Genomic DNA, 16,789 nt, shown 5'->3' with positions numbered 1-16,789 from the left:
GGTTCTGCTGGGGTTCTGTTGGGTTCTGTTGGGTTCTGCTGGGTTCTGTTGGGGTTCTGTTAGGTTCTGCTGGGTTCTGTTGGGGTTCTGCTGGGGTTCTGTTGGGGTTCTGCTGGGTTCTGCTGGGGTTCTGTTGGGGTTCTGTTGGGGTTCTGTTGGGTTCTGTTGAGGTTCTGTTGGGGTTCTGCTGGGGTTCTGTTGGGTTCTGCTGGGTTCTGTTGGTTCTGTTGGGTTCTGTTGGGGTTCTGTTGGGTTCTGTTGGGTTCTGTTGGGGTTTGGACTGAAGAGGGCGAAGGGCGGCGCTGTGTAAAGCGGGGAGAGCCGAGCAGGGTCGGATGCGCGGCCCCGTGGAACAAGCCGGGCTGAGCTGCAGCAGCGCACCCGCACACTCGTGCACGCAAACATGCATGCGCGGTGACACCCGCGTGCATGCCGGCGCTCCCGTGATAGTGCACGGTGCGAGCATGCCGACGTGCTCGTGCACCTGGACGCTTGTGTTTGCACGCGCACGTGCTCGCACGCTCAGCTATGTTCACGCTCGCGCGCTCACGACTGCATGCTGAAGTGCTCGTGTACATGCATGCACATGCATGCGCGTGCACACAGGCGCGCGCTCACGCACACACACACCGGTGCACGCGCACCCCAAGCGGTTGCTATGGCGACTCGCGAGTCACCCTCCCCGCCTGCAGGGGGCGCCCCGAGTCCTCCCGTCCAGCAGGGGGCGCTAAGCGGCTCCGAGCCCCTCTAGTGCCGCTCTGTCCCGCGGCGGCGGCGCAAGATGGCGGAGGAAGGCTCAGTCTGCAGCTTCGTCTTCAAGAAGCGGGGCCTGGCGGCGGGGAGGGGGCGGCGGAAGCGGCCCAGCAGCGACCAGGAGCAGGGTGAGGGTCGTGGGGGCCGCCGGGGGTGGTGTGTCCTGAGGCGGCCCCTTATGGTGCCCGGGGGAGGCGAAGGAAGGAAGGCCTGCTGCCGCCTGGGGTCGTACAGCCCCGCGGTGGGCCCGGCCCTCAGCCATGGCGCTGTGTGGTTGCGGGGCGCTGCGGGGCCGTGCCTCCATCCCGGGGGTGCCGTTGTCCTCCCGCGGTTCGCCCCCCTCAGCGCCCTTTAAGCCCCTCGATGTGCCCCGCAGAGAGCAGCGGCGAGGAGGGCAGCACGGTGGTGCGGAAGGAGCGGCGGCGGGACGCCCCCAACCCCATGATCCAGAAGGTGAGGTGCCCGCAGGGCGCTGTGCTGCACAACGGGGATCCGGATGGGTGTTGTGTGCGGCCCAGCCAGCCCGTCTGTCTGTCTGTCTGTCTGTCCGCCCTTCAGACCAGGAGGTGCACAAAGGAGCGGCCCTCGTACGCCCTGAGCAGCAGCGACGATGATGATCCGTCAAAGGAGATCGGAGTCACCTACAGATCAACAAGGTCGGCGGTAAGGACTGATGAGCTTTTGGGGTGAGGTCAGGCGGGGTTGATCCCACCCTCAGAAATCTGCTTCTGCCAATGCACCGTCAGCAACAGAACCTCGGAGCAGGTTTCTGATCACTGTTCACAAGGAACCAAGACCAGATCACTGAATTAAAACAGTGCAGGCCGCCTGCAGCTGGGTTAAAAGTTCAGATATAACATCCTGCTTGTGGGCTGGGTGGTCTCATGACTGAAGCAATGAACATGGGAGACCTGAGATCAGTTTCCAGCTATGACGAGATGAAGCTTGAAGGAGTAAAGTGAGGATTTCTGTGTCCTGACTTTGCAAGCTAAAAGCAGCCAGTAATTAGCATCCTGTCTTCCACAAATACCAGGCTGGATTCATGCTGGCAGGTGCTAAGAGAAGTTAGAAACTGCTGGAGGGGGAAGCAGGCCATGCCCAGCACTTGTTCAGTGACTGGCCCTCCAGGTGGCCGAGGGGTTTCTGTCTCATACAGCCTTTCTTTTTACTGTTGTCACAAACTGTTCTTGCTTTTCAGAAACCTGTTGGCCCAGAAGACATGGGGGCCACAGCAGTGTATGAACTGGACACAGAGAAAGATAAAGATGCTCAGGCCATCTTCGAACGCAGCCAGAAAATACAAGAGGTCAGTCAGCCTCACCCTTAAGAGTTAATGCTATGCAGGAGTGTGTGTGCTTACTCACCTCCTTTTGCATGCCAAGAGTTTGAGTCTTTTCTTGCCTGCAAATTTGAGAGGCTGGAAATGTTGTCCATGTAAATGGGGGAACTTGGTGGGTTATTGACTTCTTGGTATTAAGGAAGGCATGGCCAGGAGGGGAGGTTGCTATGGGAGAGGTAAAAACTTGCTTGTGACATGAAGCTCTTCTGACCCTTAATTGCCTTTCTTTTTTCTATTCTAGGAACTGAGAGGAAAAGAAGATGATAAAATTTATCGTGGTATTAACAATTACCAGAAATACGTGAAGCCCAAAGACACGTCAATGGGAAATGCCTCTTCAGGAATGGTCAGGTAGGTTGGGATGAGCCTGGGATGGGGGGGGGGGAACCACAGAGGATTTCAGACATTGTCCCCAAAGGCACTTTTCTGGGCTGAAATGATGCTGGTTTTGGCAGCTTGTTCCTATCTAACGAGTTCGGTGTCTGGTTCTGGCCAGGCCCGCAGGGGCTTTTTCCACTGCAGCGACACAGCTGGACTGAGCCTTCTCCCACCCTTTCAGAAAAGGACCCATCCGTGCTCCTGAGCACTTGCGGGCCACGGTGCGGTGGGATTACCAGCCAGACATCTGTAAGGACTACAAGGAAACGGGGTTCTGCGGCTTCGGAGGTGAGTGGGTCTTGCCTGCAGGTGAGCGTGCACTGCACCTGATCTGCAGAGGGATCCAATCCAGATGGTGAGCCCAGGTTTTGTGGCACGAAGGTGCACAGTTAGTAGTTCCTTGTCCCACTTCCCATGTGGGTGAATGCTGGAACTCTTTGCTGTGGCATCCAGAACATGATGCTTGTGGGCTGTTGATCCTGAGAGGGCAGGATGGCCTGCTTGGCCCTGCCCTGTAGCATGGGTGGGTAGAGAAGTAATTGGGTTTCACCTTGTGCTGGGCAAATCTCGGGCTGCCCCTGGATGAGGTGTCCTGTGAACAGCTGGGCAATGGGGGGAGATTGTTCATCCTTCCTCCTTTGTGCTTTCCAGACAGCTGCAAATTCCTCCACGACCGCTCAGACTACAAACATGGCTGGCAGATAGAACGGGAACTGGATGAAGGCCGCTATGGAGTCAATGGTACAGCACAGCCCCTCTGCTCTCCTGCTCCTTAAGCTAATGGTGTACGAGGCCACAGGGTCCTGCCTTCCCTCATGCTGTAGAGTGAATGTGACTTACAGACCTCGCTGTCTCAAACTGCACAAGCAATGGGTTGATTAGATGGAAAGAATTCCTTATTCCACAAAGCTATGGAACTCCCTGCTGTGGAGTTACCTTAGCTCCAATAACAACTACCAGTGCTGTGCAAATCTGCATTCAGATTACCACTGACTGCTACTGGGGGGGATAATTTGCTCTGTCTGTCTATACAAAATATAGCAGTCTGTTGTTGTATGAATCCCAGCAGCAAGCAGCGTGGAGATGGGGAGATGGATGGATGGATGGATGGATGGATGGATGGATGGATGGATGGATGGATGGATAGAGCCATCTCCTGCAGCACAGATGGAATGCTTTCATGCTTTGTCACATCACTGTTTCTCACTCAGAATCCATATCTGTGGCCCAAGGATGCAGCCAAGTGTAGCTTATGAACCGCTGGGCAGCTGCAGGGAAGGGGACGTTCTCTGAGTCGAAGAGTTCAGTAGCAGCTGTTCTGGAAAAAAATGTGAAAAATAAGGAACTGAAGGATGTGTCTGTTTATAGCAGCAAGTGGGTGTCGCACAAAATGTACTCCTGTGAGATGAGCAACGAGCACACTGGCTCATTAGACCTAATTATATCTCAATCCCACACACGTTACTGACATCAGTGACACCCAGCTGCTGGATCTCTGTTGTTTCCAGCAGAGTCCATCCCACCTGCTGTACTTTCTCCATGTTCCATATTTCATGCCCTGTGCATCTGCTGGCCTGCCTGGCTGCCTCTGCTCTTGTTCCAGCCTGGTTAACTTTCTCTTACGCAGATGAAGAAAACTATGAGGTGAGCAGCGATGAGGAGGATATGCCTTTCAAATGCTTCATCTGCAGAAGTTCCTTCAAGAACCCCGTGGTCACCAAGTAAGGAGCCAAAACATCTGTAGTGGGCTGAGTCCTTCACTCAGTCAGTCATTCACTGTGGTAGCAAACACTGGCATTGTCCACATGCTGGTGTGTGGAGCATCCTTGTTTGATTTTCTGGCGGGTGGGGAAAGCCTCTGCTATCCAGGGAGTCTCATAACTACATCTCAAGCATCTCCTTGGTGGGGATCTCAAGCCTTTGTTGTCCAAGAACCTTTTACATCTCTATAGATGCTGCCTGATCACATCACCTTGCACCTGTGCTGTCTCTGGGAGAGCTGATGCTGCACAGGGTTCTGTACATCCAGCTTATTTTTGCATCCCTCTGTAGTCGATGATCTCTTACTCCTGGATGCAGCAGTTGTATCTGGTGACTGGCAGTGCCGCCTGTTTCTCCACACAGGTGCAGGCATTACTTCTGTGAGAGCTGTGCCCTCCAACACTATCGCAAATCCCAGCGCTGTTACGTGTGTGACAAGCAGACCAATGGAGTCTTCAACCCAGCCAAAGGTAACGGCCACCTGTGGGATAGAGCTGCTGTATGATCACAGCATTCGGCTGCAAGGTAGAACTCACAGGCAGAACTTCTCTCAGTGCTTGGAGGCACCACATGAGGGCCTGGGTGCCTCCACAGGGGTAAGAAAAGAGTGTTTGTGTTTGCACAGAGGGGGAGACTGATTTCTGGTGAGGGTACTGGGAGTGCAGAGAGTAGCTTTTCTGGTCAGTAATCCACTGACAGAGCCTGGAACTTCAGCATCTGAAGCCCCACTGAAGGGCTCAGTGTTTGGTGGTAGTTCCTGGCTTAGCTTTTGTGCAGGTGAGTGATTTGTGGTAGGTGCTTTGGTTCCAGGAGAGAGCTGTGTTGGCAGGTCTTGGGCATCCAGCTTTGCTGTTGGACATCCCATGTTGCACTTGGAATCTCATCCTGCATCTTCCTGCTTTTCAGAGCTCATGGCAAAATTGGAAAAACACAAAGGGGAGGAGGAAGAGGAGGAGGAGTCAGACCACTCAGAACATGGTGAAGACCCACACTAGCAAAGCACTCTTTTTTTGTATGGAGCCCAATAAAGTTTTCATGGGAAGAACGCACAGATCACAGCACTTGCCTTTGGGCCAGCAGCTGCAGCCATTGGTGGTTCATCCAACCAGGGGTTGTTAAAATGGGGGCACGAGTGGTGCCAGTTGGCAACTCTGCGAAAGCACAGGACAGAATGGGTAAGCTGAGAGTTGTCCTCTGTGCCGTCAGTAGGACCATGAGGGCCTGGGGAGGAAGGGGCTGAATGAAAACTACTCACTTGCACCAAGTTTATCTGTCACTTTGGAAATGCTGTTTGGGAAGTAAGGCAGACTGCTGCAGTTAGTTGTGATTTATTGCAGCTCAGAGGAGCGTATTCCCTCCCATCTTTTCTGCTGCCTTTTGATCTCTAGAAGTCGAGAGCTAAAAGTCACATCAAGCAGGCTTCAGAACTTCAGTGGGTGATACCACTGTGGAATCGTCCCTTGTGGAAGAAGCCAGCAGCTGTACCACGTCCCTAACGCAGAGTTTTATGCCATCAGTGGTACTTCTCCTAATGATTTTTCCCTTGCTGTAAGTACCAGTAACTAGCTCTGTCCAGACCTGTGGGACGGGGATAAGAATTTGGGCAAGAAGCTAAGTAACTTCACAGTGTTAACTTCACTAACTTCACAGTGTTAACTTCACTAACTTCACAGTGTTAACTTCACTAACTTCACAGTGTTAACTTCACTAACTTCACAGTGGGTTGAACTGCAAGATGCAACCTCCTAAGTATGGAACTGAGAAGAACATAAGCTTGCAAAGCTTGTGGCATCGCTGCTGCAATCGCTCCTCCATCATCCTGCAGAAACAGGCTTACAAACTTCAGAAATATTTTATTTGTTTTGGCAAAAAAAAAAAACCAAAAACAAAAAACTAGAGTAACAAACTTCATCTGGCTTCAAGTCGTTTACAAACAGCAAGACCTGCTGTCAGCACCGCTCCTCCCATCAAACACGCTTACGGGGCTGAAGTCCCAGTGCTTCATTGGAGAGTGGAAAGAGCTCCAGCACCCGCGGTCCTTGGAAAGGTCAAACTAAAAAGCCTTAAACACGCCTCCAAAACCAAATGCTGTGTGAGCTGGGGGAGAGCTGCCACAGCCAGGGATCAAGGGAAGCTGTGTGAAAAGCAAAGGACTTTTAAATCTCATTCATTCGGGGATGATGGTACAGCAATGGCAACAGAGGGCTTCAGATCACTGAGCGTAACATTCAAAGAGGTGTTGTAAGAGGATTTGGTGTGAAAATTACTTTCCCTCCATGCCGAGTCACTGAGCACAGGCTGGTATGAATATTCCACGCTGTAAAAGCAGCCCAGCTAATAGGAGGCTGAGCTGGATGTGCTGTGGGAGGTTAGAAAAGCCGGTACGTTGCACAGAATGACACATTAGGATTTGATGACCCAGGCAGCCATGGGAGGAGAGGTGGGGATGCCATCTGACCTGAGAGGAGTCTTAAAAGATCTCTGCAGAGCTGGAGCAGAGCTCAGAAGTGCAGAAGAAAGCCCAGTGCAGTGAATGTACCCACAACAGCCTCAGGTTATCTTCTGGTTCTCATTTTCCACCATAAAAAAGCGACCAAGCTTAAGAATGCGCTCCTTTCCCCACTCTCGGAAGTTACCCAGTAACAACACAAATCCAACTAGCTCTAAGAAAATGCCCAAAACTAAGAACTGCTTTCCTCCCCTTCTTAACTCTAAGGCACCCTTTAAAAAATACATATACAAAAATAGGGTCGTGCAGCCTTCACCCGTGAGACGAGGAAGCCAATCCTTTTTAGAAACAAGGGGAAAGAGACCGTAACTGAACAGATTCACTCAACCCATTCTCGTGTTCTCCTGCTGCTCAGCTGCAAGAACTGGGCTATGGGGCATTGCACCACCCCGAATGCTCCGCAGCTCCTGTCTGTCCATTTGTTTCCAGGCTTCTTTCCAAGTAAACAGGCAGCTGAAGTTCCTTCCCAAGGACCTGTAAACTCTTCTATGTGTAACATTCATCACCTTTTATGAATCGGGAACAATAAATTACAATGTCCAGAAAGCTCCTCCAGAACCAGAGTCTCTGTTATTCTAGAACTCCCAGTCATCCACATCCAGCTGCTCCAGGTTTGAAACCAGCCCAAAAATGCCACTGGGATCCTGAGGCCTCGTCCCTTCAAAGTTGGTGATGGGTGTGACGGGGCGCAGCAGTTCAGGGAGTGCTTCAGAAGCACGACGCTTGATCTGCATGGAAAAGAGAGCTCAGCTGCTGAAATGCTTCTTCACGTGGGTGGGCAGCAAGTAAGACAAGCATCCTCCTCTGTCTGCACTGAGAGATGCACGACCTGCATCTTGTAACGGGACAGCGCTTTGCACAGTGACTGCAGAAACACTCGTGTGATCCTCATGTTCCCCTCAGTGAAGAAGAGAAGCTGAAGTGTCTTAGGGGAGGGAGCTGCTGGAAGAGCCACCTCACCTCAGCCCTCCCACCTTCCTGGAGAATGCAAGGCTCACTAACCTGCACTGCTGCGAATCACCAAGCTAAATGAATCCAGCAGCTCAAAACGCCCACCCTCAGCTTTGGTGACACAGTAAGATAACGACTGCAGAAAAGCCTCTGTTCTGTATCTGTGCATTCAATGATCTCCTTACCTGCTTGAAAAAGGGATGATTAAGCAGAGCGCCTGCACTTGGCCTGTTCAAATAAAACAAAAGAAAACCAGTCAGTGCACTCTGACCTTTCAAGATGCCCGTCAGCAGTTCACCATCACAACCCCGTCCTACCCATCCCCTCCCTCACACCAGCTCTGGCACCCAAACTCTGTGAAGATCCAACACATTAACCCAGCAGAAAAGATGCTCTTAACAGCTGATGGCATGGTCTGATGGGCACAAGGGGCAGCGTAAGGACAGGGCAGGAGCTCCCTGCTCTATTTCCCAAAGAAGGTTGCAAACTGTAGCTACCAGCTCATAAGGAAAGTGCCTCAAGACATAAATGCTGCTTTTGTTGCGCATACTTGACACGCTCAACACACAGAGCACGTCCTCACTCAGTTATGGGTATGGGAAAACTGCAGACAACCTTCAGTGGCTCTCATGGTTTATTCAGCACAAAACCTGTGCTCGTGGCAGGCCTGTGAAGAGCAGCTTTGGCCTGACTTTACCTGAAGTCTGGGTTCCGCTGAAGGCACTGCCCGACGAAGTTATGGAAGCAGGAGGAGAAGGTCCGAAGATAAGGGTGCAGGGTTGACTCTCCATTGGCTGCTCTCACATTGCTCACAGCCGTGCTCTCACCCAGCCCATAATTTGCACTTGAACGAGAGGTTTTCATAGTCAGCTCATCAGCAGGAATTGTGGTGGTGTCTAGCAGGCAGGGAACAGTTCCATTCAGCTTTTCCAAGAGCATCTGGAAGTGAAGGACATCAACACCCCACATATACACCAACTACAGTTAAAGATTCTGAGTAGATCTCTCATGTCCTCAGCATTTGGCCATGACCATTCTGACACCAAAGCCTCCATACAGAAAAAACAGCAATGAGAAGGGAATTCGGGCACCAACCTCCACAACCCAGAGCTGAAAGGCAGTTGTGCATGCTGAGATGAAAGAATGAAGGATGTGCCTTTAAACCTTACCTGAGTGGAAGGCATGTCTTTAAATGGTACGTGTCCATTTGCCAGCTCACAAGCTGTTATCCCTATGCTGTAAATGTCAGATTTTGCATCATATCCCTGAAGATTCTAGAAGAAAAGGGAAATAAAAACTACAGACGTGCAATGCAGACAGGTGATGCCCGTGATCAACCTAACTTATTTCAGCAGAAATCAGACAACCCACGTATAGGATTGGGCTGTGGGGAGTTCTAAGGTATAAAGTGCAGAGTTAAGATCCTCATTGTGAGCAAAAGCAACGCTGTGGCTGCTGGTTTTACTTTTCCCAGAGCTTACACAGAGATGTGATGTATTACTGAGCACAAGCAGTAGTTGGTTTTTAAACACACCTGCTGCAAGACTTCAGGGCTGAGCCAAGGGAGGACTTTGATGCTGTATTTGGGAAAGTCGTGAACGACTTTGAGGCGCTGCCCATGGTTAATCATACTCAGGTTACTTCTCAGGCCAGAGAGATACACCTTCCCATCTACAGAAATCAGGATATGGCTGGCTTTCACACTCCTTAAAAGAACAACAAAGATCAGTCAGGTTCTCTGCTCCCAAAGGTTCCTTATAGCATCCCCAGGAACGCTGCTAGCATAGAAGTACGCTACAGAGGACTGAAGGCAGGAACATTTACGTGACCAGCTCTGACAGTACATAACATAAAGGACCAACCCAGGACATTCAGTGCTTAAAACAGAGTTTCTCAATGGAAGGATAATATCAGAGGAAAGGAAAAATACGCTAAAGGGTGGAAACAGTAATCTAAGAGAATTTTAAAAGATTCGACCTTAATGAGCACCTACAGAAAGACTAAAAGCTTAATGAGGAGATTCCTAACGGCCATCCTGAACACTGTGCAAAACTACCGACACAAACACCAACAGGACTCAGTTCTTTGCTTTTCCCCCAAGGAATGTTGCTGTGGCAAGGAGAAATGCAGGACTGGAGGCCATGGACTCAGGACAAATCCACCCACACTGCTGCTCTCCATTCAGAGCCTTAGCAAGTCTGCTTGCCAACGTGGCTGTCCCGACTTCAGACACGATTCTTCAGGGTACAGAGGTAAGTTTGTTTCAGTAACACTTCTATAATCATTATTTTTACCTGTGTACATAGCCCATATGGTGGATGTAGTCAAGTGCTTTCAAGACTCCTTGGAGAATATATGCAATAGCCAATTCACTCATCCCATCCATAAAATGGGTACAGATTAGATCTTTTGCAGAACCTAAAATGAAACAACATCTCTTCATCGGTCAGAAAAACAAGGATGTTTCAATAAAGATGTAACACCTCTTAAACTTCATCTTACAGGATATGCTGGTGAGACAAAAATACACCCCCTTCACTTACCATAGGCCATGAAAGATGTCACTACCCATAGCTCATTGTCAGCTATGAACGTTGCTTTGTATGGCACAATGTTAGGGTGGTTGAAGAGCTTGGAAACATGAAGTTCCCCCTGAAAGCAAAAAAGGTATTTTGATTCAGTACAGCAAATGCAGAACTATGAATACGGTATTGATAAGCACCTTTCTTGTCATCTCTTCTCTCCTAAACTCACTCTATGGCATCACTAGGTTCACGTTACCTGCAAGAATGTGACCATTTCATTGGTGCAGGCTTCCAGGTTAACTCTTCTGACAGTGACGTACTCCCCTGAGGGTTTATACCTGGCCAGGTTTACAACCATCAAGTCTTCAAAGCCTCTGCCTGAAATAAAAGGCATTCAAGCTTCAGTGATGTTTCTGGAAGCACAGAGTTCTAAAGAACTTCTCCAATCCTTGGCCCTTAAACAACCTTTATACTCATTCACTCAAACTATTTATGGCCTTATGAGTGAAAGAAAGTAATTGTTCCATCAGAAGTCATCTCCCTTGGCACGCATCCCATTGATCGCAGCCAGTAAGTTCACATTATCCAGTCTTTCAAGCTCACAACTGAGGCAGAAATGATTCAGCCACAGCCCCTCCAAGGACAGGGAGAAGATTCAGGGTCCTTCTGCTGACTTTGTACTTCATACTCAGCACTGTTAACTCACCGCAAACCTCCTTCCACTGCAAGCCTTTAGGATAAGGAACACAGCTTTATCAAAGTGATTTTAAAATCAAAAGGAATCACAGAATTGAAGGGGCTGGAAGGAACCTCTAGAGATCATCGAGTCCAACCCCCCTGCAAAGCAGGCTCCCTAGACCAGGTTACACAGAGGAAGAGTGTTCTAATGGCAGAAAACAAGCAACTCATTGAGTCAAGGCCAACAAATCAGTCTGCAGCAGGCATCCAGTCCTCCACCCCACCTGGAATCTTACCTATGATAGTGAGCAACTCATAACAGCTGCTGTCTGGGAGGAAGTTGCTCATGGTGTCCCTTTTATGGGATGACGCTATCGACTCGGAGCTCGCCTCATTTGTCTGGGGAGAAAAAGATAAAGTCAGCTCAGAAGAAATAAAGATCAAGTGCTGGTAAAAACCATCTGCTCCTTATATTATCGTACGCATTCAATAAAACAACTGAAAGTAGAGGAGATGATTTAACTGCTGTTATAATAATACCAAACAGTTAAATGTCAATTGAAATCCAGGAGATGCCTCATTTCAGAAGGTCCAGACATCTGTGTTTTAAACAAGCAACCACAAAATGTTCACTCACTTTAAGCTGCAGCATCTTCAGAAATATTTGGACAAAGCCAATTACTGCTCACCTGAACAGCTTAAGCGCTGCTTTGTAGTAACTACCTTTCTGCACTTATTTATATTCTTGCCTGAGCAAAAGCCATGGAAGCACAGAATGTTTCCAGCAGGCTGCCCTATGGCACTCAGCACTCCTGCCTGATGCTGGGCTGTCAGTTCTTGCTGCATTAAGACCAGCAAAGCTAAAGCTGCTGAACTGAATGTAGAAGTGATGAACCAACTCAGGGAGGGGATGAAGGTCAGCATGAAAAATAAAGCTCCGAATGAAAGCAAAAATTCAGCTGCAAAGAATTGGTGCTTATAGGAGGAAATAAAAGACCTCACAGCACACAGGGAATAAGCGCTCCCAAACCTGCCAGCTTTTCTTTGCTACTTCTAATAGGAAGTTACCTGCTTTATTTACACACATCTTTTCCAGCAGCGTTCTGTGTGAGACAATCTGCAATGTTCTTGCAAGCTCCTCTGCACCTTGCAGCTCCTTTGAATTCCCAAAGTCACAAGGAGTGCATCCTAATGGGGATCCGAATTGATTTGGTGTCTAACAGCAGATTTAGTTATCTCCCATTTCCAGCACATTAACTCCTGCTGACATTTGGAAGCACAGCTCATTTCTTCCACCTCATTCTTCATCAATTGCAAATGCCCTTTATCAGACCTTTTCTCGTGGCACATGAAATAGAAAAGGCTTGTGCATTTTTTTCCCCACACAGTGACATGCCCTGCTCTACACTCAGACAAGGGTAAATGTAATGCACAAGCACAGGCATCATTTACCATACATCACCTTTGGTTCAGTCTGAGGATTCAGCTTCTGAGAAGCTTCCAGCTGTCCCTAAACGTACCCTGTGGGTAAGCTACAAGTCAGGCTTCCTATGTTCCAGCTTTGCAGCTCATTTCAAAGAACATTTTACCCCTCTCTGTCCACCTTACAAATAATGGTTACTTTCAGTTATGGGCAAAGGTGAAACTCAGTTTTGTGAACAGGGCTATGATGCAATTTCAGCTCGAACAACTGCAGCGCAGCAACTCAGCTGCTGTTTCAGGGTAACCAACCCCTCCAATCTCAACAGCTCTAAAACCTTCATTCCAGCCACAGCAGCACACGGTGCTGCAGCCCGGCCGTGGATGTTGAATGGAAAGTTACTGCCTATCTCAAACCTGTGGTAAAGATGCTTGTCAATTCTGACGTTCACTGCATCATTAATGATTTCTTCTATCAATTTCACACAGTCCTCTCAACATCAAGACTGACACACAGGCAGATGGAAACCTCTGAAGCAGAAAGGCACCACCAAGGAAGTGAAAGCAGAAGGCTCTGATAGCGGCATTATGGAGCAATGGCAGCAGGTGAAACACTCAGCAGTATGTAAGTGGTTTGCTTTATTCAAGCCCACTCCAGGTAGTGCATAAGCCAACAGAACAGATGCAAACATTAAATCTTGTTTATGATTCAGGCTGTTTCCAACAGCAATGGAAAAACAAAAAGAATGCAAACTCTCCTTTTAGAAGTCTTCATCGGAGGTCCTCACTCACCTGTCCTCATGTTAGCAGTGACCAATAACTGAGAGTTAATGCAAAAGGAGCTGCACCAGAGAATTATCAACATGGTGCAGGAGTTTGGAAAACAAAGAAGGTTAAACTGAAACGTTACTTATGAGATACTGCAAAGAAAACCAACAACCACTCCTTGGTGGTTTCACACGGGACAGCTTTTGGTGTATGGTTAAAAACAGAAGCAGCTGCAAAATGAAGTCGCACAAATCTTGCTTTATGGCATGACTTTCCTGAACAGACAGTTTTCAGCCTCGTTGATCAGGTTTTAATTGGAAATAGGTTTGATTAAATCAATCTAAGATAAACAGTTATAAATGCCATGTGAAAATGAGCTCTGTGGTGCTAGCAAAGATCTGCCTTTGCCAAATCACATTCCTCTGAAGCAGGGAGGGGGAATGTTGTTTTTGTTCTCCCAGCATAGCATAAGCTGTGAATGTACATGACTTTACACAAAGCATTCTATATGTGGTGTATATTTTCAGCTTTGTTTGTGCCAGTAAATTACAGATAGTGGCACAAAATCAATTATCAGCAGCTCGAACTGACACAATTACAACCAAATCACACTTAATTCCTGTTAGTAATTAGCTTAAACTAAAGCAACAGCTGCACACAGATGTTTCAACATGGTGTGATGAGCAGGTGGGAAATAATTTAGAGACATATCCTGCCATAAAATACATTATTCTCTGAGCATCGCTCATCACAAACTGTGCTGTGTGTCATCAGGACCTGCAGAACAAAAAGCAAAGGTGATGTTCTCAGCAGCTCTGTTCTGGCTGTCTGGTTTTGAGCAGAGATTCCACGTTGATGAGTGGCTTTAGGTTTTAGGAGGCAAAGCTCTCTGTGTGTGCAGAGAAATGGCTCTGAAGATCAGGCAATGAGAGGTCAGGTCACCTCAGACTGAAAATTACATACTTGCTTCTGATGTTGGAGCCTCTGATGTAACTGTTCTCCAAAGGAAATAAAGGAAATGAAAATACACGTGTTCAGAAGGGAATATGGTTTAGAATGGCCAAAATAATAATAAATTGGGGCTGTTTTCGGAAGTGTTGCAAGCAAACTTCATCCATTTATTCTGAACCAGTTCAGAGATGAGCATCACTCAAAAATCAGACCTTCACAATCTCAAAACAGAAACTCTTGGCTGAGCAGGTGGGTGGGGGGAACCAACCCCTACCAACTAATCCAAGAGGGGAAGTTCCAACTTCCAGCCCAGTCACAATGTTTGCAAACCATACACCAAAACCTCCGTGCCAGGGTGAAACCCATCTCCACGCTTGCAGAGCTACGTATAGAGATGAAGTAATAGAACTAAGGTAAAAAGGAAAAAAAAAATAAAAATCAAACTTCCACAAGGATAATCTCCATGCAATGAACCACAGCACCACAGCCTGCAAACGCCACTTACTTTTCTCCTAGAGTCACCCGGAGGCTGCTCTGGAGTAAAGAAATTCATTGTTCACCAAGTTGTGTTCAACAGAAACCCATCCAAAATATAGTTGGAACATAAGGATGAGAACTAAGTACATAACCCCACACGATGCTTATTGACACCAAAGAGCTACGAATATATATTCTTATACAAATACTTCGCTTACAGATAAGGCTGCTGCATTACAAGTAATCAAACAGTGGCACAAGAATGGGAATCAAAGGGATTCAGTAGTGCTGCTGTTTACGTTCAACATAAAAGCAAACTGATAGCTAAGAAATGACACACATACTTAGCTTGAATACAGAACAAATAATCTGGTGGTTATTTATTTGAAGCAGAAGCTCGAAGATCTCTATAGACATCCTTCCTACACTAAGTCACTGATCAAGTTTTCTGAATCCTAGTTGAATATTCTGTTTCTTGCACACAAAGCAGACCAGAAACCACTCAGCTCTCATACAGACAATGCTGGGGAGCCATCAGAACAGTTTCAAACTCATTCTTACTCCATTTACCTTCTCAAATCTGTATTTCTTTTTCTTTCACCCAAAAGTGGTCAGGCTAACACAACCAGATTGCACTGCCTGAAAACAGAACTGCCATCAACATGAAAACTGGTTTCCAAATGACTTGTTGGGTGAATCTGTGTTAACTTTGCATTGCTGGTCAGCCTGAATAACCAGATTTGGAGCTACAGCCGGATGTATCCATCTCTTTTACTACTAGATAGATATCTTCTACCAAATCAACAGGCTACAATAAAGCTACAATAAAGCATTTCTATCAAGGTCACTTAATGAGAGGAAAACTTACCTCCAAATAGTTCGAACTCCCTTAAGCCCTCAACAATGAACTTTTCGGACACCCACCGCTAAGAGAAAAGAAATCCCCCAATAAGAAGTTACTTCCTTTTAGATACAAAGCGCTCCCCCTTTTCCTCCCACAGCCCTAAACAAAAGCAGAATCATAACGCAGCATTATTGTGTCTATAACCCACCAGTTACAACCACCTCGCTGCAGACAAGGATGTTATTTGTTTGCCATTAGGATGGCAGGCATGCAGCAAGCACACAGGTGTCACTGCATCTCCTGAATGCCATGCACTTACAGTAGGGTTAATTGTACATTACTCAAACAAGAGCTTTCACACATGCACACAGAGCAGAACTAACAAGCACGCAATGCTCCCTTATATAAACGTTTGGGTGCAAAAATCAGTGCTTTTATGTAGAGACGAACACCTTGGGGAACGTGAAGCATTTGGGCTACGTGCTTTCTAGGTGCAGAATTAAAACAGCATTGCAACAGGTGTTGTTCTCTCCCAGAATTCATGCTTAAATGTCAGAGCCGGCGCTGTTTGTGCAGAGCTACACTTCTACCAATGGAGCCAGCACTGTTTGTGCAGAGGTTTGACATTCTGTTTGACTCCGTGATCCAAAGAAATGCAGAACACAGAGCAGAACGTGCAGCTTTAGGCTCGGCAGCGCTGACTGCCAGGTTAGCACCAAGCAACCAACAAACAGCCCCGCGTTACAACGTGGCAATCAAACAACGAAAAGCCAGATTCAATGCAAGCAAAAAGGGCGGTCCTGGAAAGCAGCGCTCCGTGGTGACAGTGACCGTCCATCGCGGTGATCGCAGCCGCTGTCAGTCGTTACGTAAGGCACAGACGGAGCCGCAGAGCCGGTGCCGGGCCGCCCCCAGCTCCCCTCATCCGCACCGTGAGCAGCGGGGCTTTAACGCAGCTTTGAGCGCGGTTCCCGTCACCCCGAACACGGTGCTTTCCATACGGCCCCGTGCAGGCCGCGGCCCGGTTTACCGGCTAGAAGGAGCTGGACGCCGTTTAAACACTCACCCTAATCCGTTCGGGTTTACTTACAAGAAAAGACATGGATTCCGCGATACCTCACGCAGCTCACGCAATGAAGGGCAACCTAAGGGACGACAGCGGTCGGTTCGCCCGGCCCGGTCTCCCCCCGCGCCTCCCGCCGCCCCCGGCCCTCACCCTTTCCTCAGGCTGCGGCCGCCTCGCACCGGTAGAGACGCTGCGTGTGACGTCAGCACGCCGCCACGTGACTCACGACGACGCGGCGCACACGTTTGACGTCATCTCGCAAGCCCGCGCGCACGCACGAGAAAGGCGGGAATCAGAGGGCGCCGCCATGTTGGCTCTCCACAGGGAGTTGCCGAGGTTTCTCAGCCCGCAAACACCGCAGAACGGCGGC

The 16,789-nt window shown here is 48.5% G+C and overlaps 2 protein-coding genes across 8 annotated transcripts; one reads left to right on the top strand and one right to left on the bottom strand.

The window, feature by feature from the left end:
* The first annotated feature begins 656 nt into the window (after positions 1-656).
* LOC140262247 (E3 ubiquitin-protein ligase RNF113A-like) lies at positions 657-5,276 on the top strand. The gene is made up of 10 exons (XM_072356473.1): positions 657-881; positions 1,130-1,206; positions 1,312-1,416; positions 1,952-2,059; positions 2,334-2,443; positions 2,652-2,758; positions 3,122-3,211; positions 4,098-4,191; positions 4,595-4,701; positions 5,138-5,276. Exons 1-10 carry the CDS (start codon positions 782-784, stop codon positions 5,224-5,226), a joined length of 987 nt encoding a protein of 328 aa, XP_072212574.1. The 5' UTR covers positions 657-781; the 3' UTR covers positions 5,227-5,276.
* A 790-nt stretch (positions 5,277-6,066) lies between these two features.
* Positions 6,067-16,648, bottom strand: STRADA (STE20 related adaptor alpha). 7 transcript variants are annotated; one of them, XM_072356466.1, is made up of 13 exons: positions 16,570-16,648; positions 16,444-16,498; positions 15,378-15,435; positions 14,538-14,566; positions 11,191-11,293; positions 10,473-10,594; positions 10,235-10,343; positions 9,986-10,109; positions 9,226-9,397; positions 8,861-8,965; positions 8,389-8,630; positions 7,877-7,919; positions 6,067-7,468 (listed from the first exon to the last, which is right to left on the bottom strand). In XM_072356466.1, the coding sequence occupies exons 2-13, from the start codon at positions 16,453-16,455 to the stop codon at positions 7,316-7,318; spliced, it is 1,272 nt and encodes a 423-aa protein (XP_072212567.1). In that variant the 5' UTR covers positions 16,456-16,498; positions 16,570-16,648; the 3' UTR covers positions 6,067-7,315. The 7 variants fall into 7 exon arrangements, with proteins under 7 accessions (XP_072212567.1, XP_072212566.1, XP_072212570.1 ...); XM_072356465.1 differs by having other exon boundaries at positions 16,420-16,498; positions 16,570-16,632; XM_072356469.1 differs by lacking the exon at positions 14,538-14,566 and having other exon boundaries at positions 16,570-16,623.
* Between the last annotated feature and the right edge of the window lie 141 nt (positions 16,649-16,789).

Source organism: Excalfactoria chinensis, chromosome 24 (assembly GCF_039878825.1).
Source record: "Excalfactoria chinensis isolate bCotChi1 chromosome 24, bCotChi1.hap2, whole genome shotgun sequence".
NCBI lineage: Eukaryota > Metazoa > Chordata > Aves > Galliformes > Phasianidae > Excalfactoria > Excalfactoria chinensis.
Note: the sequence above shows the minus strand (reverse complement) of the source record. Positions and strands in the feature narration are given on the sequence as shown.